General features: G+C 41.7%; 1 protein-coding gene across 4 annotated transcripts in view; it reads right to left on the bottom strand.

Annotated features, from left to right (window-relative positions):
• Positions 1–19,754, bottom strand: part of LOC133488506 (neuropilin-1a-like) — an 82,984-nt gene that overhangs the window by 20,176 nt on the left and 43,054 nt on the right. For all 4 annotated transcript variants that reach the window (XM_061796440.1, XM_061796439.1, XM_061796441.1 and 1 more), the window contains 5 exons: positions 8,543–8,698; positions 5,012–5,156; positions 3,678–3,853; positions 3,397–3,552; positions 1,438–1,582 (listed from right to left, as the gene is read on the bottom strand). In XM_061796440.1, coding sequence (XP_061652424.1) covers positions 1,438–1,582; positions 3,397–3,552; positions 3,678–3,853; positions 5,012–5,156; positions 8,543–8,698 — 778 coding nt within the window. The remainder of the gene's footprint in view (positions 1–1,437; positions 1,583–3,396; positions 3,553–3,677; positions 3,854–5,011; positions 5,157–8,542; positions 8,699–19,754) is intronic.

The raw sequence follows: 19,754 nt of genomic DNA, 5'->3' as shown, positions 1-19,754 counted from the left end.
AGCTAAGCCGAAAGGCGAAGCTCTCAATTTATCGGTCGATCTACGTTCCTACCCTCACTTATGGTCACGAGCTGTTGGTCGTAACCGAAAGAACAAGATCCTGGATACAAGCGGCCAAAATGAGTTTCCTCCGCAGGGTGTCCGGGCTCTCCCTTAGAGATAGGGTGAGAAGCTCGGTCATCCGGGAGGGTCTCAGAGTAGAGTCGCTGCTCCTCCACATCGAGAGGAACAGTACGAGAGGAGCCAGATGAGGTGGTTGGGGCATCTGATTCGGATGCCTCCCGGACGCCTCCCTGGTGAGGTGTTCCGGGCATGGCCCACCGGGAGGAGACCCAGGACACGCTGGAGAGACTACGTCCTTCGGCTGGCCTGGGAACACCTCAGGATCCGCCCGGAAGAGCTGGATGAAGTGGCTGGGTAGAGGGAAGTCTGGGCGTCCCTGCTAAAGCTACTGCCCCCGCGACCGGACCCGGATAAGCGGTAGTAAATGGATGGATGGATGGATGGATGGATATGATTGAATGAATGTGGTTGGATGTTTGGTGGTGGTCAGAGGGGCTGTAGCCACAGAATGGCTGCCACGCTTCCATCAGACTGCCCCAGGGCTGCTGTAGCTAAACAAGTAGTTTATCAGCACTTGGACTGTGGAGTGAATGAATAATTAATAATGCGTACAATTATAAAGCACATTTGAGTCCCTTGAAAAGTGCTATTTAAGCCGAATGCTTTATTATTATGATTATTATTAATAACAGTGAATAAAGAAGCTAGCACGTGGCCAACGGTTGTGCAAGTGTTTGTACTGTATGCAGCTGATCACAGAAATCAACTAGCATATACATTAAACTGTTTTCTTGTGTTTTTTTTTTACTTGTGTATGTCAATATGCGTATTGTTACATCAAGTGATGCAAGCCTTGGGAGTGCGCACACAAAGAGGCACACGAGGTATTTTCACTCTTCTCTGAAAGCTCTGGCCACTGATGAGCAGCCTTAGCCGCTAGCAGTGTGTGGCATGACAATGTTGTGCTGCACTTCTGCTTCCCGTCAAGCTCTCTGTGATATCATCATATTTACAGCCCTTGGGACGACAGTGATATTTTCCAGACTACTGTATTCTGGATTCTATAAAAATCTAATCTTTCCAAATATGAAGCCACAAAAGAGACAGTATTGACGGAAAATCGAAAACCAAACAATTATGGGACAGGATTGCAGGAAAAGACAAATAATTATATTCATTATATTGTGACACAAGCTATGTCCACAAAAGACAGGAATCTTTTTTGTTTTGTTTTTAAGTGTTTTACTGAATTATGTATTAAAAACAGACAACACAGGCTAATATAGGCTAAAACCCAGCTAAGAGACGCTGACATAGGTTAACACACGAGAGGCTTTAGTAACGATAGATTAGTGTACGTCCATATTTACTCACCGTCCAGTTCGCAGCCCAGCAGCTCCAGTCGTAGGCCCACCCCCTCCATGGTGGCTCTCTCCGGGTAGATCCGGACGAAACGGGTTGGCAGAGAACCCACCGACCTCAGCTCAGGTGTGTCGTGGTTCTGATTGCCTGAGAAAATCTGACAAACATTGGAGAGACCACCACAAATTAACCAGACATTCATTACTGGTAAAGACTTAGGGGTAGAGGGGGTTCGCTATCTCTGTCGGGATGTTGAAGGGGATGTGAGGCTTAACAAGTTAGGGAAAGGCTGCCTAAAATGATTTACTAGTACACATTGAATATTCAGTTTGAGTGAGGAACATCTATCACATTGTATGCAGTCAAGCAGTGGGAGCCCCCTCATTTCACCCCCCCTCAGCGCCGCCATCTGGAATGCATGGAGCAAGATGTGGTTCCAAAGCAGCAGGCCCAGGAGAGGAAGTGGTGTGTGCAAAGCAATGATATAGATTTCCTCTCCAGGGTGAGAATTAAAGCAACTTCAAAGACCCCAGGGTCTTTTTTTTCAGGTGGTCTTATTCAATCCAATGTGCTCATTCTACATTCCAAACACAAAGAGCACCTGTCAATCAAGTTATGTACACACCACATTCTACACCAGAAACCGCTGTGATGTACAGTCCCAAGGACAACCATGTTCTGACTACAAGACAGGCTAACACGAGGCTAACAGAGACTAAAACGCAGATAAGAGAGGCTAACAAAAGGTTAACATAGGCTAAAGATACAAAAACAAACACTGCAGATAAAACTGATTAAACTGTAAGAAAGAGTTTAAAAAAAACCTAAAAGAGGCTAAAACGAGGTTAAAGTGGGCTAAAACAGCTAAAAGAGGCTTACAGGCTAAAACAATGCTGAAGATACTAAAACGGAAAAACAGCAGATAAAACTGAATAAACAGTAAGGCAGGCTAAAACAACGCTAAGGGAGGCTAAAATTAGGCTAACTTGGCTAAAACACTGCTAAAAGAGAGCCTAAGCCAAGGCTAACAGGCTAAAACAATAATAATAATAATAATAATAATAGTAATAATAATAAATTAAATATACTAGAACAGAAAAACACACCACATAAAACTGAATAAACTGTACGACAGATGATAAAACACAACTACGAGAGGCTAAAATGAGGCTAACATAGGCTAAAGATACCAAAACACATAAACACTGCAGAGAAAACGGATAAAGCTACAGACATACAGATGACGCTAAAATAGTGCTAAAAGAGGCTAACACAGGTTCACGTAGCTAAGAGAGCCTAACATCAGGCTTAACAGTCAATGATACTAAAACAGAGAAACGCTGCTTATAAAACTGTAAAGACAGACGCTTACAAAGGCTAAGACACAGCTAAGAGAGGCAAAAACACAGGAGCGAAAGAGTGCAATATGCACATGCTTGAGATAAAACTCTTTAGACGGGAGCTAAGATGGGCTAAAAGATATAATATTTTAGTTTAACAGAATTGAGCATGAGTGTGAGCGAATATCTCCACAATCAGCACTTCATCTCGTGCGCCGTCACAAGTCTTTGACTTGACTCGCTCACACTGAGAAATTAAAACAATATTCCCACAAACACGAGGTCACATGACCTACTGCGTCTATCTACTGGAGGCCACATTACAGTTACAACAGACGTTTGTTTCACGTCAGCCAGCTCAAATGTATAATTGACTCCCTGTTAGCACTAGCTTGCCACTAAATGTGGGACAAAGGTGGCCGGCTGGGTCTTGCTAGCTTAAAACTCGCAGTAAATGTAAAATTAGTGTGTGAAACCTCATGAGCATTTTGATTGGCTGTTAAATCTGAAAGGCGATTCAAATGGATTGCCGCAAAACAAGTTGCCGACTGTCAGCCACTCATGGAAGTCGCCGAACTTGCTCAGTGATATAACGGAGGCAAGCGCACTGCCTTAGCTTTCGTGGACCGACCTTAGGCTTTGTGGTGTTGTCCTCGTTGACCAGCATCCAGACTTCTCCGTCCAGACTGTGTCCCACCTTGAACTTCTTCATGAAGACGTTCTTGTCGTAGTGTTTGCCGCCCTGAATCACCACGCCGCTCAACATCTTGACCTGGCCCAGGTCCACCTGACAAGATGCAGTGATTATTAAAATGTCTTACATTACTGATACTGATCACTCACTCAATCATAACTCATAACTCTTAACCCTAAACCCTCACCATAAAAATAATCAGGTAAGGTGGTAGTTACCTGCAGCCATTCGTTCCTGAAGGGCTGCTTGGTCTGCTGGCCCGTCCAACCTGACCTGCCCGTCAACAAACGGGCGTTCTCGGCCATCCAGCCCCGGTTGGCATAGGACGAGGCACTGATCTGACCGTCCGAGATCTGACCGGACACCATGCCCAGCATTCCTGAACATGGGTAGTCTGCACAGAGAGAAAAACAATGGGGTTCTACAGCTGTACTGTCTGGAACAGAGACATAATACAGTATACAGGTAATAGATACCACCTCGAGTGGCCTTAGAATGCTCTTAATCCCCCACAATTTTGGGTTATGTTTTTTAACTAAGAAAAGCATTACTGTATTGTATAAAAAACATAACAAAACAATGAAAAAAAATGTAAAGTAAGTGTAATTTCACACTGTACATACTGAGGTATTTGTGTGTTTGATGTATGCTTTTTAAGGGACGTGGCATGGTGAGTGACGTCAGGAGCTAGCTATCTTTCAATAAACGACTGAAAGTGCATTGGCAACTTTTTCTTTTTTTTTTTGTCACTTCACGAGACCGGCAGCGTATCTGAAGCTCGCTCATAATTGGAATTTTGGCTTGAAACACAAAGCAAAAAAAAAAAAACAAGCACACTAAAGCACAGGTGTTAAACTCAAGGTCTGGGGGCCAAATCCCGTCCGGCAAATAATTTTATGCATGCAACTTCCATGAGTCGTGCTAAAATCTGTACCAATATTTCAAATTAACATGTCATAAATAACGTTGAGATACAGCACACCCGCGACCCCAGTGAGGATAAGCGGTACAGAAAATGGATGGACGGATATTGCAAGCATTTTCATTCCCAAACCTGTTTTTGCAGTAACCTGAACAATTGTAGAACAAACTATTATCCTTGACTTCTTATTTTAAAACTAGTTATCCATCATTTTCTTGTTTATGTACTAATATGATGAGACTATTAAACATTTATATGGTTCCACAGTCACAACGGCCCTCTGAGTGAAACTGTAACTACAATGTGGCGTTTATGTGGAGTGGAGTTTTACACCACTGCTTTAAAGGTACTACGTAAGTCAAGGTACTACTTTATGTGATTTCTATGGTCTGGACCGCGAGAATCAGTGTGGCTGGGAATATGTTGTGAGTTGAAAGCCTCATCTCGGGGGCGTTTGACTCCGACAGACTTGCTGGCTGTTACATCTGAGGCCACTCGACCCAGAGGCTATGCTACAATCTGTTCGACAGAGTGGACGCGCTGCTTTCCAGGAAATACATTCACACATCACTTGTGCATGGAATTCTTCCCTTTAAGCGAAATAACAAATCGATAAATGGACTACTGTACCTGAGGTTCTGCAGCCGTAGAGCTCAAAGCGCATGCAGATGCCTTGTTCCCAGGACATGGGCCGGATGCGAATATAACGAGCCAGAGTCTGCTTGGGCAGTAAGGAGCGAGCCTCGTCTGCCGGGTTGTGGTTCCCCTGGAAGATCTGAAAGTGAGATGAAAGAATTGTGGTTCTATGTTGGTAGCAATTGGACAAAATCTTTTGGACAAGTTCGTCTTTGAAGGACCCCTGGAAATAGTAAAAATGAGCCTCAAATGGCCACTTTGAACAAAGATGAGAGACTTCTTGTTTGTTTCTTAGCGTGACTTCTCGAGAAGTCACTTCTTTTTTGTGGGTATACTTATGATAGATATTCATCCATCTATTTTCTGTACCGAATATCCTCACTGGGGTCGTGGGCGTGCTGAAGCATATCCCAGCTATCTTTGGGCGAGAGGCAGGGTACACCCTGAACTGGTCGCCAGCCAATTAGCTTTTACTAGCTTTTGTGTTCTATTGCAAGTATCAAACATAGCTGCCAAAATGGCAGACTTCCTGTGTCTGTTATGACTGCTTGAGACCTTTTTGTGGAAGTACTCATGACAGACAGCCTACAAAATTTTATGTAGCTAAAGTAAACTGGCTGCAGGGGCTAAATGAAAAAATAATTCTGGCAAACCAGAAAAATCAAGCTAAACAAATGCCTTTGACGTGTGTCTTCTGTGACTGGTGTCATCCATGACATGCATGATGACATGCATGATTTAATGTTACAGCATGCTACAAATTGTATACTAAAAAAACTACACAGAAGAGGTACTGTGGAACCTTGGTTTTTGAATGCCCAAGTTTTCGTATGATTCCGTTTTCAATGATTTTTTTCGTCTAAATTTTGTCCTGTTATTCATACAACTGCTGGGGTTTCATACAAAAAAGAAATTCATTTCCAGGAAGTGATGCACGTTTATCATTTATCACCTTTCGTAAATTACGTATAAAGGGTTCAACAGATGGCAAGGCGTATTTCACAATGCAAGCTTTTATTAACAACTAAGAGCAATCAAGCCTCCTGCAACACTCAGGCAACATCAGGTGACAACCTGTCAAAAGTCAGACCTTCAAAATAAAAGAGTACAGTATAATAATGCAGTTTCACTCCACTTTCTTGGGCCACAACAGGCGCATGCAATAATAAAAAACGACAGGCTTGATAATATTGCCTTGAGTTGTTAATAAAAACTTGAATTGTGGAATACGCCTTGCCATCTGTTGAACCATTTTCGCAGTACAACAGAAAGTTCTGAGTGCAGGCCACTTGATGAAAAAAAAGGCGAGAAACACGATAAAATTTAGGAAATAACTCAGAAAATGGCTCTGGTCCCTCTCCTCCTCACTATACAGTAAACCCCTGCTAGATCACGGTTTATGCTTCGCAGTCCTGCAATTTCTCGTTTTTCGAATTATTGCGCAATTAAAAAAAAAAAAAAACTTCAGGCAATGGATAGTTACAGGTACTCTCTCCGAGATGCAAACATCTTATTTTTTGTGCTGTATGTGTAATTTAGCTATTTATGCCATTTTTTAATCCATTGCTCTTGCACTCTTTTATGTTCTCTCTCTCTCTCTCAATATATTCTGTGTGTTTGAAGACCCTAAAACAATTTCAAGTAAACAAATAAAGAAATACAATAAAAAAAAAAAAATATATATATATATATATTAGGCGGCACGGTGGACGACTGGTTAGCGCGTCAGCCTCACAGTTCTGAGGACCTGGGTTCAATCCCCGGCCCCGCCTGTGTGGAGTTTGCATGTTCTCCCTGTACCTGCGTGGGTTTTCTCCGGGCACTCCGGTTTCCTCTCACATCCCAAAAACATGCATTAATTGGAGACTCTAAATTGCCCGTTGGTGTGACTGTGAGTGCGGATGGTTGTTTGTATGTATGTGCCCTGCGATTGGCTGGCAACCAGTTCAGGGTGTACCCTGCCTCCTGCCCGATGACAGCTGGGATAGGCTCTAGCATGCCCGCGACCCTAGTGAGGAGAAGCGGCTCAGAAAATGGATGGATGGATGGATATATATATTATTTTTTACATATTTCTATAGGTATTTCTATATCGCGGATTTTCATTTATTGTGGGGGATGGGGGTTTGGAACGTAACCCCCGCGATGGAGGGGAGTTTACTGTATACGCCATAAAGAGTCTTCAGTAATGTTACATTTTTATTTATACACTTAAGTAGTCCTTCCATCCATCCATTTTCAACACCACTTATTCTAGTTACGGTCGCGGGGCGCTGGAGCCTATCCCAGCTGACTTCGGGCAAAAGGCAGACTACACCCTGAACTGGTCACCAGTCAGTCACAGGGCACATATAGACACAGACAACCATTTGCACTCACATTCACACCATCACTGAATGGGAACTGAACCCACACTGCCCGCACCAGAGTCAGGCGATTGTACCACTACACCATCAGTGACCCACTTCACTAGTCAATTATATTTATTTGACACTGTTTTTGTATGTGAAGTGTATTACCTTGTTTCCTATATGGGAAATATTGCTTTGGATTTCGGACGATTCGGTTTTAGCCAGACTTTCTTGAATGGATTAATCAAAAACAGAGGCTCCACTCTAAGACTTTACACCAATTTGATCGGTAGCGGCCGATAATTAACATTTTATGCTGATCGGCTTTCATGTCATAATTCGCTGATCCGATCAGTGATGTCATCGATCGGCTCCGTGAAATACATTTACTCCGAGACGCCGTCGCATATAAATCCAAAAGCTAGTTTATTTTTAGTCTTGTCATGTGTCTTGTGGCGTAGTACTGTAACTAGCTGACGGCCAATAAAGTTTTTTCAATCTTGTTGGTGAAAAAACAGGTCGTCGGTGTGGGACTATTTTGCCGTGTCTCAGACAAACAACGTAAATTATTTGCAGTCTGTGCACACCGGAAGTACGTCGTGGGGGTCGTCATCTAAATGCTTTAACACAACAAATTTGATCGGGCACCTGAAGAATGTACACAAGGAGGAGCATGCCGCATTCAAGCAACGCAGCGTGGAGGAAAATAAATAAATAAATACATAAATCAACCGGACGCAAACTCTGGACAACACCCGTCCATATAGCTGGGACAGTGAGAAAGTTAGAATAAGCATGTAATTAACAGTATTTGTTGAAGTAATTGTATTGGAATAATGTAATTTAATTACAGTAAGTTAGCACCCATTATTTCTGTCATGTTTTAATGTTGATTTGACCTAAACTTACGGCAGTGGCCAATCCTTGAATGCCCCCTAGAGGTCATTGATGTTTTAACGTTTGTTTAAAATGAGAATACTGTATACTAGAGAATACTTTAAGATACTCAGTATACAGTACACAAGTATATACAATAAATGAACAAGTCACATTGCTCCATCTTGTGATCGGATCGGTGATCGGTTATGGTTTTTGTAAACATGCTGATCGGTGATCGGCCCCAAAAATCCTGATCGTATAAAGCCTACTAAAAATGAGGTGAGTGAATATTGACCTTCTGTTTCGAACCGTCCTTCACCGTCACCCAGTCCTCTCCGTTGGAGCTCAGGTCCACCTTGTAGGAGCGAACAAAGTAGTGCTTCTTGGTCTCTTTAGAGATGGCTCCTTGTGTGCTGATGGCCGTGATAAACCTCAGGAAGCCCAAGTCCACCTAAGAGTAAGAAGAACAATAACTGTAAACAAACTGGAAATTTACAGTTGAAATTGCAACATGAAATTATGGTGGGCATGTCTCTCATGAGTAGACCCACAAAAATGTGTAAATAAATCTTGCCCAAAAAGACACAAGAAGTCTGCCATTTTGGGCATTTCCAGCAGTCCTTCAAAGACAAACCTGTCCTAGAGATTTTGTCCGATTTCTACCAAATTTGATACTCACATAATAGGCAGATGGGAGCTGCTAAACTTCCAAGAAATTGAGTTTTCATCATTGCATGTGGGCGTAGCATGGCTGCAAAGTTAACTAACTTGCCATAAAACAGAAAACTAGTAATAGTAACTCGACTTAATAATTCTTTTAAAATTCAGCCGCCAAAGTGAGTTTCATTTGGCAACATGAAGTTTGGTAGACATGTCAATCATGATAAGACTCACAAAAAAGTCTTATGAACACATAAAATGCACAGGAAGTCGGCCATTTTTGTTTCAAGTGACCATTTTAGGGTAATTTTGGCCATTTCCAGTGATACTTCAAAGAGAGAGATCGTATCCGATTACTACAAAATTTGAACCCTGTACTGTAACTAGACAGCTGGACAATGCTATTTTGACAAACATTTCTGTTTTGGTCATTGCATGTGGGCAAAACATGGCAGACAAGTTAGACAACTCGCCATAAAACATGAACTATTATGTCAATGGTGACCTGAAGGCGCTCCCCTGCTGGCAGACATGTAAATGCAATAAGGCTTGGGGTGATGAAGTCGTGATGCAATGTGTGTGAGTGTCACACGAGAGGAATGTCTGTTTGTGTCGCTCGCTATAACTGTACATGCATGCGTGGGAACCAACTCTGAAGCAATTATACGGCTGTCTGCACGCATCACTAATGACTAGTGCCTGACCCCTACCATGTGTTGTTGTTGTATATACATTTGTATGTGTGTGTGTTTTGTCTGTGTGTAGACTAAGAACTTTTGTTGGACCAACTTTACTTGGCTGTGAGCAAAATAAGAGCATTTGTTTTAAGAACACTATCTCTCACACAGTGCACGTATTTGTGTGTATTTGTCCGTATAAACACATTAAAACAAGTATTTCCTGTTAAAAATAAATGGCTCACAAGAGTGAAATTACATTAGTGACTCCAGGCTACATTTTTTTATTTCACATTGCGATCTTAGAAGGCTGCCAGATATCCTGGAGATGTTTTATCTACTCGCATTATTAGAGAGAGAGTGATATTTATCATCAGAGACAACATGAAATATGTGAGTGCATGTGGAAAATTGTAGGAGTTATCTGAAATGAGGAATATTTCACGAGGTTGGGAATGTGGGCTTCACACCGTTCTTATCGCTGAACATTTCCTCAGATGATGTTCACGCTTGAGCTGAAGCTAATCCATTTCATGACATGAGCATCATCATACTGTATAGGACTGCAAGTGTCTCCAATATGTGGTTTGTCATCGTTATATCTTACAAACCTCACAGTTTGGATTGAAAACATGCTATTTTCAGTGGTCAAATTTTGACATGCTGAAACTCAACATTTTTCCAACTTAGTGTTGCCCAACTGTCTAATAGTGTATATGACCTTAAAGTTGGGTAGAAATTGGACAAAATCTCTGTGAAAAGATCATCTTTGAATGATAATTGCAACTGTGAAAAAAATAAATAAATAAGCAATTATTCCCCAATATTACTGTACAGCGTTTGCCCACTATTGGCGGTGGATAAAGATCTGCAAATGAGTAATTGAGGTGCCCCCACCCTCCCCCCAAAAAATAAAAATAAAAGGTTCATAGCTCGGTGGACAACTGGTTAAAGTCTCTGCCTCACAGTTCTGAGGACCGGGGTTCAATCCCCGGCCCCGCCTGTGTGGAGTTTGCATGTTCTCCCTGTGCTTGCCTGGGTTTTCTCCGGGCACTCCGGTTTCCTCCCACATCCCAAAAACATGAATGCATTGGGTCCCTGCGGCCCCCACCGGGTGGCCAGTTGTCGGGGCGTCCCGTCCACCGGGCTGCTCTTGGGTGGACCCCTGGCCCCAATCCCGCCCCTCGATTGATTAGGTGGGGTCCTCAGCCTCCGCGGGCACAACAATTACAGGACACTTCTGTCAGTCTTTGTGCATGTAAAACGGTGTCAATTCACTTGCATGTGTCCCCAGGCACACACCCCTGGGACTCTTTCACTGGGTGTGGGGCCACTCACTTATTGCGACAAATAACTCATGAATATGCAAATTGCTTGTGTATCCCCTCAGTCATACTCACGTTCTATAGACTTTTATAATTTACATAGTCAATCCCACCACACTTCAGTTGTACAGCCGGGTTCACGACCCTTGTCCTGCATGCTTCTTCTCCTGTCCTTGTCCTGCTATAGCTTGTCCTGTCCTTCCCTCACAGGGTGTAGCACTAAAGCCCCATGCAACACTCATATTTAATGTTTCATTGTTGTAGATAATGTAATGACTTACTTTTCTCATCCTTTACAATTAGTGCTTTGTGTTTTGTTTTCATTTCTCTCTCCTCTCTAGAAACTTTGTTTTATTCGACTCTGATTCTCAATAAACTTCAATTATAATACTAAGAAACCACAACGGAAGCTTAAAAACTCCACTGTGACAGTAAAACTGTTCCGGCATAAAAGGGATACAGATCCTCCATTCTACTTGACCGAACAGCCGAACAGGACAAAAAAAAGAGCACAGAGATCTGTCTGTGCTCAACTTCGATGTGGTATCCTTCCTCTGGAAACGGGTTGCTTCTGTGCTGTACCAGATCAGGAGGGAACGTGTTTTGTGCCAATTAGGTGAGGTGGGAAATGAAATGCCCTTTTTATTCTATTGTCCTCTGTATCTCAATCCTACATGTCAGCTTTTTTGGTAAATTGCCTGCAGACTGTTCTGATTTGCTTTCTATCTCCAATGAAGAAAGACTCCAATATTTGTTTACACACAAAGAGTTTCAACTTGCACAATTTGTGTTGAAAGCCTTTCAACAGCGTAAGAGGACACTATATCTGACTATGAAGTTGAAGTTTATTGATTAAACGTTAGGTTGATTGGCCAATGAGCAACATTTTGCTAAAATTTGTTTTGGTTTCTGTCTCATAGTTACCGTGCACAGTTATTATCTTTACTGCTTGATTGCGCACCTTTGTATTTCAGTGTCATGTAAACCCATGAGGGCTGGGCACTTCATTTTGGTGTATGGCACGATGAAATAATAAAAAAACAAACACGAACATAAACACATAGTAAATGTGCGTACGCACAGATTTGCGCTTCAATCGTGCGTGCACACGTTTGCCACAAAAACCTGTGATTCATCAATATGTTCGTACTTGTTTTTGTTCGTACTGTCAACAAATTTAGAACCTCCTCAGACTATGCATATAGTAAGTGTGCACAAATAAAGAATGATTAGGTTTTGAAAAAAACACAAGATGCCCAACATATTGATACTACAGTCATTCATAAAAACAATACTATAATAATTTTAATGACAATAACTTAAATCATGAATTTGCTAATAAAATGACTAATGACGTCATTTTCCTAGCTGAAATGACGTTGCAGATATGTATTCACTTTCGACTAGGCAAAACTGAATTACAGATATCTTATAACCATTGGCTGTGTTGGCAGCCGTGGCCCAATGGTTAAGATCATCGCCTGCCACCGTGGGGGGACCTATGTTCAAAACCCCGACTGGACCATCTGCCAGCATCCCCTGGACTCACGGCTGTGGTGTCCTTGAGCAAGACAATGATACCCCGAAATGCTCCCCGGGCGCTTCAGCTGACCCCTGCTCCAGTGTGTTCCACTAACGTGTGTGTTCACTGTGATGGGTTAAATGCAGAGAACTAATTTCGTGTGCATTCATGCATGTTTATGACAATAAAAGATGATTCTTCTTCAATATTCAGTTTCAACTAGTCAAAATTCGGTTACAGATATCTTGAATGAAAATATTGCCTATTCAAAATGTAATTACCACTAGTCAGAATCACGTTGTTGATCTCTACGTCAATTCCGGATAGTCAAATGTTAAATGTTGAGAAGGCTTGCCATAGTGTATCCGCCACTGTTTGTGTGTTGGCAGTTGTCACGCAACGAGCAGATTGCGCAAATTCATGCTTTAAATGGAAAAGCAATCAAACCGCTTGCATTAATCCAAGGCTTCAGAGTTTTCGTATCGATCAAGTAAACATGCACGTGCACTTGTGTACAGGATTCCCTAATTTAACTTTGGAGTGAATGATAAATGATTAACATCATTATTAAATGTCAGTTTCTGCTTTAGCAAGCGTTCCGATGATATGAACCTTTTGAAAATAGGATAAAGACTAACAAAGTTATGAACGTTTTGGGGCCATGTCTTGCAACTTTCAACTGTCACGCATTAGCTGAGATGTATCAGACGGATGTCCTTTTACAGGGAAATAGGGGCAATGTTTATGCAGATTAGATCTCCACCTTCCCTCGTCACTCCGAGCCAGCGGTCTCAACATAACAAACATGTATGCTCTCACAAGTGCGTCTTCTATACGGAGGCAACCAATCAGAGGAAAGGGGGGGGGGGGGGGGGGGGGGGCTTAGCCGAATATGGACAAAGCGGATACAAAACTGGGTCAAACAGAAGTAGCTGTCAGAAGGGCCTTTTCTGTCGCTACTCTCCATACCCACATTGCATGGGCAAGGGTGATGTGGTTGTGGGGACTATCAATACTATTAATAAGTTGGTTTCATATACTATTAGACTTTTCTAGATATGCAAAGATGTAAATAATCTATTTAAAAACTGAAATAGTAAAAAATATATTTCTTCTTAACACTAGTGAATAAAGATAATAAATCTTTAGACGCAAAAATGCTTTACGTATTTTCTGCTCACATAAATGATCCTCAAGTAAGTCCTTTAAAAATGGTCAGCTTATTACATGTTGCTCTAGTTTTGGTTCTGAATATGGAGAGGGGATTCGGCTGCTGTTCAGTGCACGGGTGGATTTTATTTGGATACAAGGCCACAGGTCACCCGCAAAACAAAAAAAATCCTTAATTATTTGCCTTATCACCTTTAAAAGGAAGCTGTGATGTAGCAGTTTTTCAAAAAGGCTACAATATATTAACAATATATATTTCCTTGATTGATTAATGTTTGTGTGTTTAATAAATTATAGTTGAAGAATTTCAAAGCGGTCTTTGGATCCTTTGATTTTACTGTATGCAGCCCCCTGGGGAAAGGTTTGGACACCCCTGTTTAATGTGAGGTGTCACAAAAACAAAAAATATTAGCGCCAAAGTCCCTCTTCTACTCGACGTTACTTTTGACAAACAACTCGTTTTCTCTGCTTCTTGATCAGAAATGGGTATTTTTGATGAAACCAACCCATGTTCTACTACTTCTTACTAAAGAACAGAAAAAGGGAGACAAACCTTTTCCTGGTGAAAAAAGAGAGCCTGACTACATGAAGGGCTCTGTCCTCCCTTCATTTCAACATTGTTCCTTAGTTACAATTGGAAAAAAAAAATCTTTATGAGGAGGTAGTCTTTGAAAGACCCCTGGAAATTGTCCAAAATTAACCTAAAATAGAGTTTCAAATTAAAATGAGAGACTTCCTGCATCTATCTCTTCAGGCATGGCTTCTTGAGATTTTTTTGTGGGTTTACTCATGATGTTGACACGTCTACCAAATTTCACGTTGCTCAGTGAAACTGGTTATCGCAGCAGAATTAAAAAAAAAATAATAATAATAAATAAAAGTCTTACATTTGTGAATGATAGGTCTTAACTTTGATCAAAATGGTTTTCAAAAAAGTCTTAAATGTAGCCTCCTGACAGGTACAGGAACATCTTCCTCTGGCCGCCAGCTGTTTGCGTTCGTTCGTATTTCAGCGCGGCGGCGGATCAGAGCTACATTCCACACAGTTCCTGCACCCACCAAGCCAGCGAGGCTGCCAGCAAGGCTAATTGATCTTCCATCTTTCAAACACTTGGCAATGTCGCAGCTCACGTACACGCTTTCAAGAAGCGCAGGAAGGGGCCGGCACACGCTAGCAGCGTGGCTAAATGGAATGGGGAAAAAAAACAATGCTACTTCCTGCCAAAACAGGATGCTGCCTCTTGGGTGATAGCAAGAAAAAGAGCTTTGGTTTGAAGGTTCTCACAAGACCTTTTCGAGTCTGGACGACACAACGTGAACAGACACTTTGTACCTAAAGAGCTCATTTTAGAATTATCTAATAAATTAAATTAAAAACAGCTCTTTGTATGATGCAGTTTCACAAAACTAAATAAATACTGAGGGTGGTACAATATAGATATTGTGATTTTTTGTTAGCTCTTGCAGGACAGCATCGATTAAGGGCGAGAATTGCAGAATAACTCACGATACAATATTGTGATTTATTTTATACCGAAAGTATCACAATGCAGCAATAACGTGACATTTGTAAGAAAACTATGAATGAAAAATCATGACATCTATGCAACCAAAAAAGGGGAAAACTTCAGATGAAAACCTATTACATCCAATAAAGATTTTAAAGATTTATTTTTAAACAAATGTAATTGGTTGAATTCAGAGCAACACAACATACAGAAAGCCTACTAAGGAGTAAAAATTGTCAGGAAATGCAATATCAGATAGTGATTATATCAATATTTGGTACAGTTCGCAATTGAATCGTAATATTTTGTTCTATCCATTAGTATCATTACACCCACATCTGGTATCAAAAAGGTAGCTATATGACTTCCAGTTGTACACTTGCACATTTTATAACATGAAATGTATCACTTTCAGATTTTTCAACCATGTTTTTTTTTTTTTTTTTACACTATATTGAATAAGTCCGTTTTTTTTTTTTATATTTGCATGCTTTCTGTCCTTTTCCTTATTTTTTTCACAGATATGATATACGGAATGTATTGTGTGATCATTCTCATATGGGCAAAATATCGCTGAATATAATAACTTGAGATAATGCCGTATGCAGTTTGACACCTCATGTCATGATGTCAAAAATGTTAATTTATTAAGTATCATGTTTACTAGGGTACACGGGACAATGTGCCTTATGGCCCGCGTGTTTTAAATTTTGGATGCAGTGGGCGTATTTATTGCTAAAGATTTGCAGCCTTTTTCTGTGGTCGAAAGCATGGTTTGATCACTTAATAAAAACGCTCGTCCCACCTTATGTTTCAGTGAATATACAAGTGTAACAGTTGATGCGCCAAGCTTAATCCTACTATTACACAAATAGTGTTTTGTATGTTTTTAATTTCCATCCATCCATTTTCTGAGCCGCTTCTCCTCACTAGGGTCGCGGGCGTGCTCGACCCTATCCCAGCTGTCATCGGGCAGGAGGCTGGGTACACCCTGAACTGGTTGCCAGCCAATCGCAGGGCACATACAAACAAACAACCATATGCACTCACAGTCATGCCTACGGGCAATTTAGATATTTCAATTAACCTACCATGCATGTTTTTGGGATGTGGGAGGAAACCGGAGTGCCCGGAGAAAACCCACGCAGCCACGGGGAGAACATGCAAACTCCACACAGGCGGGGCCAGGGATTGAACCCGGGTCCTCAGAACTGTGAGGCTGACGCTCTAACCAGTCGACCACCGTGCCGCCTGTTTTTAATTTGTTAAACATATTTCATACTACTGTATTGTCACGTGTAAAATTAGCCAATGGATAAGAGGCAGTTTACCATTTGGAAAAGTTGACTGTCTGTTGTCGTACTAGAGCGGCTCCAACTACCGGAGACAAATTCCTTGTGTGTTTTGGACATACTTGGAAAATAAAGATGATTCTGATTCTGATTCTGAAAAGGAGCATTTTTTTCACCAAGAGGAAGCTCTTATTTTCTCATTACCTGTAAAAAAAATAATATATATATATATATATATATTTCTGTTATTTCTGCGGAACTTGATACAAGTTAACCCAAGTTCATCTTTGGACAGTGATTTGTCACAGGCCATGAGACTTAACAAAGTTTTCCAAAGGTTGTTTTTTGTTTTTTTGTCGTCTGACTTTCATAAGGCGGTGCTCACACGAGGCCCAAACGTATTCTCCAGATGTCAATGTCTTCCTGATGGCGTCAAAGAGATCCTGAGGACATCTATAAATACCTCCGCCAGGTCAGCGGGGGAAAGGAAGCCTTTCCTGGGCTTTCTTTGCATTGTGGTTACAATAGCAATGTATTTGTGTGATGGTAAAGATTGGACCTTCCACACGGGACTGAACAAGACTTTTTAAGACTTTATTAAGGTCACTTTGATGAAATGTATTTATTCACTTAATTTGACCACTCAGGGTGGGTGAGATTTGCAAAGATTTTCCAAAATAAATGTTTTAAGGATCCTAAGTAAAGGCACCTAATACTTAAATCCAGCGTTTAAAACCATGAGTCCACAGGAAGTTTGCCATTTTGGTTCATTTTCATCTAGCTTCAGTTTTTTTTCCGTAGGCCTTGTGTTTTTTAAGGAGTTTTTCTTTGAGGTACGCTTTGTTTGGCAAGTTCACAGCAGGCTGCCATGCTTTAAAGCATCAGAATCAGATCCTCCCAAGTGTTTTCGAGCTAAGAGGAATTCCCTGTGTTGGTCAGCAAAGGGCACAACACACTAGCCCTGGGCGACCACTCTTCATTCATCTTTGTTAAAGGGTAGAAGTTGTGACATCCCGCTCACATGCTCCCTTCTCCCCACCCACAAACATTTCAATTATTCACATGGCGCCATACATGTTTTATGGAAACTATTTTGAGCGTAGCAGTCACAATTTTTTGGTGATGTCATTCTGACATCTTTAAAATGATGATCACATGTAAAAGAGAAGATCACTTAAATATTTAAAGCACGTGCTACACAGTACACAGTCAAGCTGTAATATAGCAATGATGTCATTCATGGTTGCTTGGAAGATTTCCGCACTACTAAGTGTGCTCTTATGTCTATGATATTGGTATGACATGCTGTTCAAAAGAATTCCTTTATAAAGTGTAACTTAACTCAAAAAAGAACAATTAAATAAAAACATTACAGTCCGCAAAATGCACTTTTGCAAAGTATAACCAACAATCAAGCTATGCGTGCCTAATTCGTACTAGCTAATAAAAGGGCATTGTTTTTATTTTGTTTTTCATTTTGATAGGAAGTCAACGTGGGTTGGCTATCAACCAATCAAAAGGTCACCGGCCAACGGTGGACCGACTGGTTAGAGCGTCAGCCTCACAGTTCTGAGGACGCGGGTTCAATCCCCGGCCCCGCCTATCTGGAGTTTGCATGTTCTCCCCCTGCCTGCGTGAGTTTTCTCCGGGCACTCCGGTTTCTTCCCACATCCCAAAAACGTGCATTAATTGGAGACTCTAAATTGCCCGTAGGCGTGACTGTGAGTGCGAATGGTTGTTTGTTTCTATGTGCCCTGCGATTGGCTGGCAACCAGTTCAGGGTGTACCCTGCCTCCTGCCCGATGACAGCTGGGATAGGCTCCAGCACGCCCGCGACCCTAGTAAGGAGAAGCGGCTCAGAAAATGGATGGATGGAAGTGACATAGCACCCATGGAACTTTACACGTCGACAATGTCTTGTTTAACACAAGATGTCACCACAGAGCCACAAAAGATGACACTAACCGAAGTTTAGGCTTCATTCGTGTTCACATATATTGTATCATATTTTTATAGCAAAATGATCTAAATGATTTAACTTTTGTCCGAAGACACCAACCATAAAGAAAACACAATTTTAGCAAGTTTTGCTTCAAACAATCATGTCATGTTAGCGTAGCATATACAGATACATCAGCAATGCCGTTTTCTGCGTTTGTCACGTTCCGCATATAGCGGATTGTCCATATCTATTAGCACTGGTTGTTAGTCAATTTGATTTGATCATTCATTGGTCGGCACTCAATATCGATTGGATTTCAACCAATCTGGATTTTCACCACGGCACGGTGGCCGATTGGTTAGAGCGTCAGCCTCACAGTTCTGAGGACGCGGGTTCAATCCCCGGCCCCGCCTATCTGGAGTTTGCATGTTCTCCCCGTGCCTGCGTGAGTTTTCTCCGGGCACTCCGGTTTCCTCCCACATCCCAAAAACATGCATTAACTGGAGACTCTAAATTGCCCGTAGGTGTGACTGTGAGTGCGAATGGTTGTTTGTTGGAATGTGCTCTGCGATTGACTGGCAACCAGTTCAGGGTGTACCCCGCCTCCTGCCCGATGACAGCTGGGATAGGCTCCAGCACGCCCGCGACCCTAGTGAGGAGAAGCGGCTCAGAAAATGGATGGATGGATGGATTTTCATCACTCCATCTGGAATGTTCATTAGATCATCTGGATTGGTCATCAACTAACCTGTATTGGTCACCAGTCAATCAGCATTGGTTGTTAGCCAATTTAATTTGGTCATCAGACAATAAGGACTGGTTACCACTCAATCTTGATTGTTGCCACTCAATCTGGAATGGTCTGAATCAACTAATCTGGATTGGTCGTCAACGAACCAGGATTGGATCCGCTTAATCTGGATTGTCGCCACTTAATTTGGAATGTTCATCACATAATATGGATTTGCCAGTCAACCTAGACTGGTCTTCAGACAATCTGGATTGGTCACCACTAACTCAAGAATGGTCATCAGATAAAATGGATTTCCTAGTCAACCTGGATTAGTCACCAGACAACCTAGATTATACAGTATATCAGACAATAGTAGCACTACACTACTAGTGATTTGAGTAGATTGAAATATGTAATTTTCCATAAAATATCATGTCTTGTCCTTTCAGATTAAAATGGAGCAAGCAAACTAGTAGGCATCTTCAAATGGTGAATGCTTATAAACAGTCCAATCAAACCTCCTCAGTCTGCTGACTCAAAACAAACCTTTTCACCTCTCTGTTTGTCCACTTGACTTCCAAAGGAACGCTCGTGCCCAGTAGCCCGTGAGAAGTCCCCAGACAGACAATAGAGCATCACCACTACCACTATTACTCGGGCCAAGCCGACTTCCTGTCC

This window comes from Phyllopteryx taeniolatus, chromosome 14 (assembly GCF_024500385.1).
Source record: "Phyllopteryx taeniolatus isolate TA_2022b chromosome 14, UOR_Ptae_1.2, whole genome shotgun sequence".
Taxonomy (NCBI): domain Eukaryota; kingdom Metazoa; phylum Chordata; class Actinopteri; order Syngnathiformes; family Syngnathidae; genus Phyllopteryx; species Phyllopteryx taeniolatus.
Note: the sequence above shows the minus strand (reverse complement) of the source record. Positions and strands in the feature narration are given on the sequence as shown.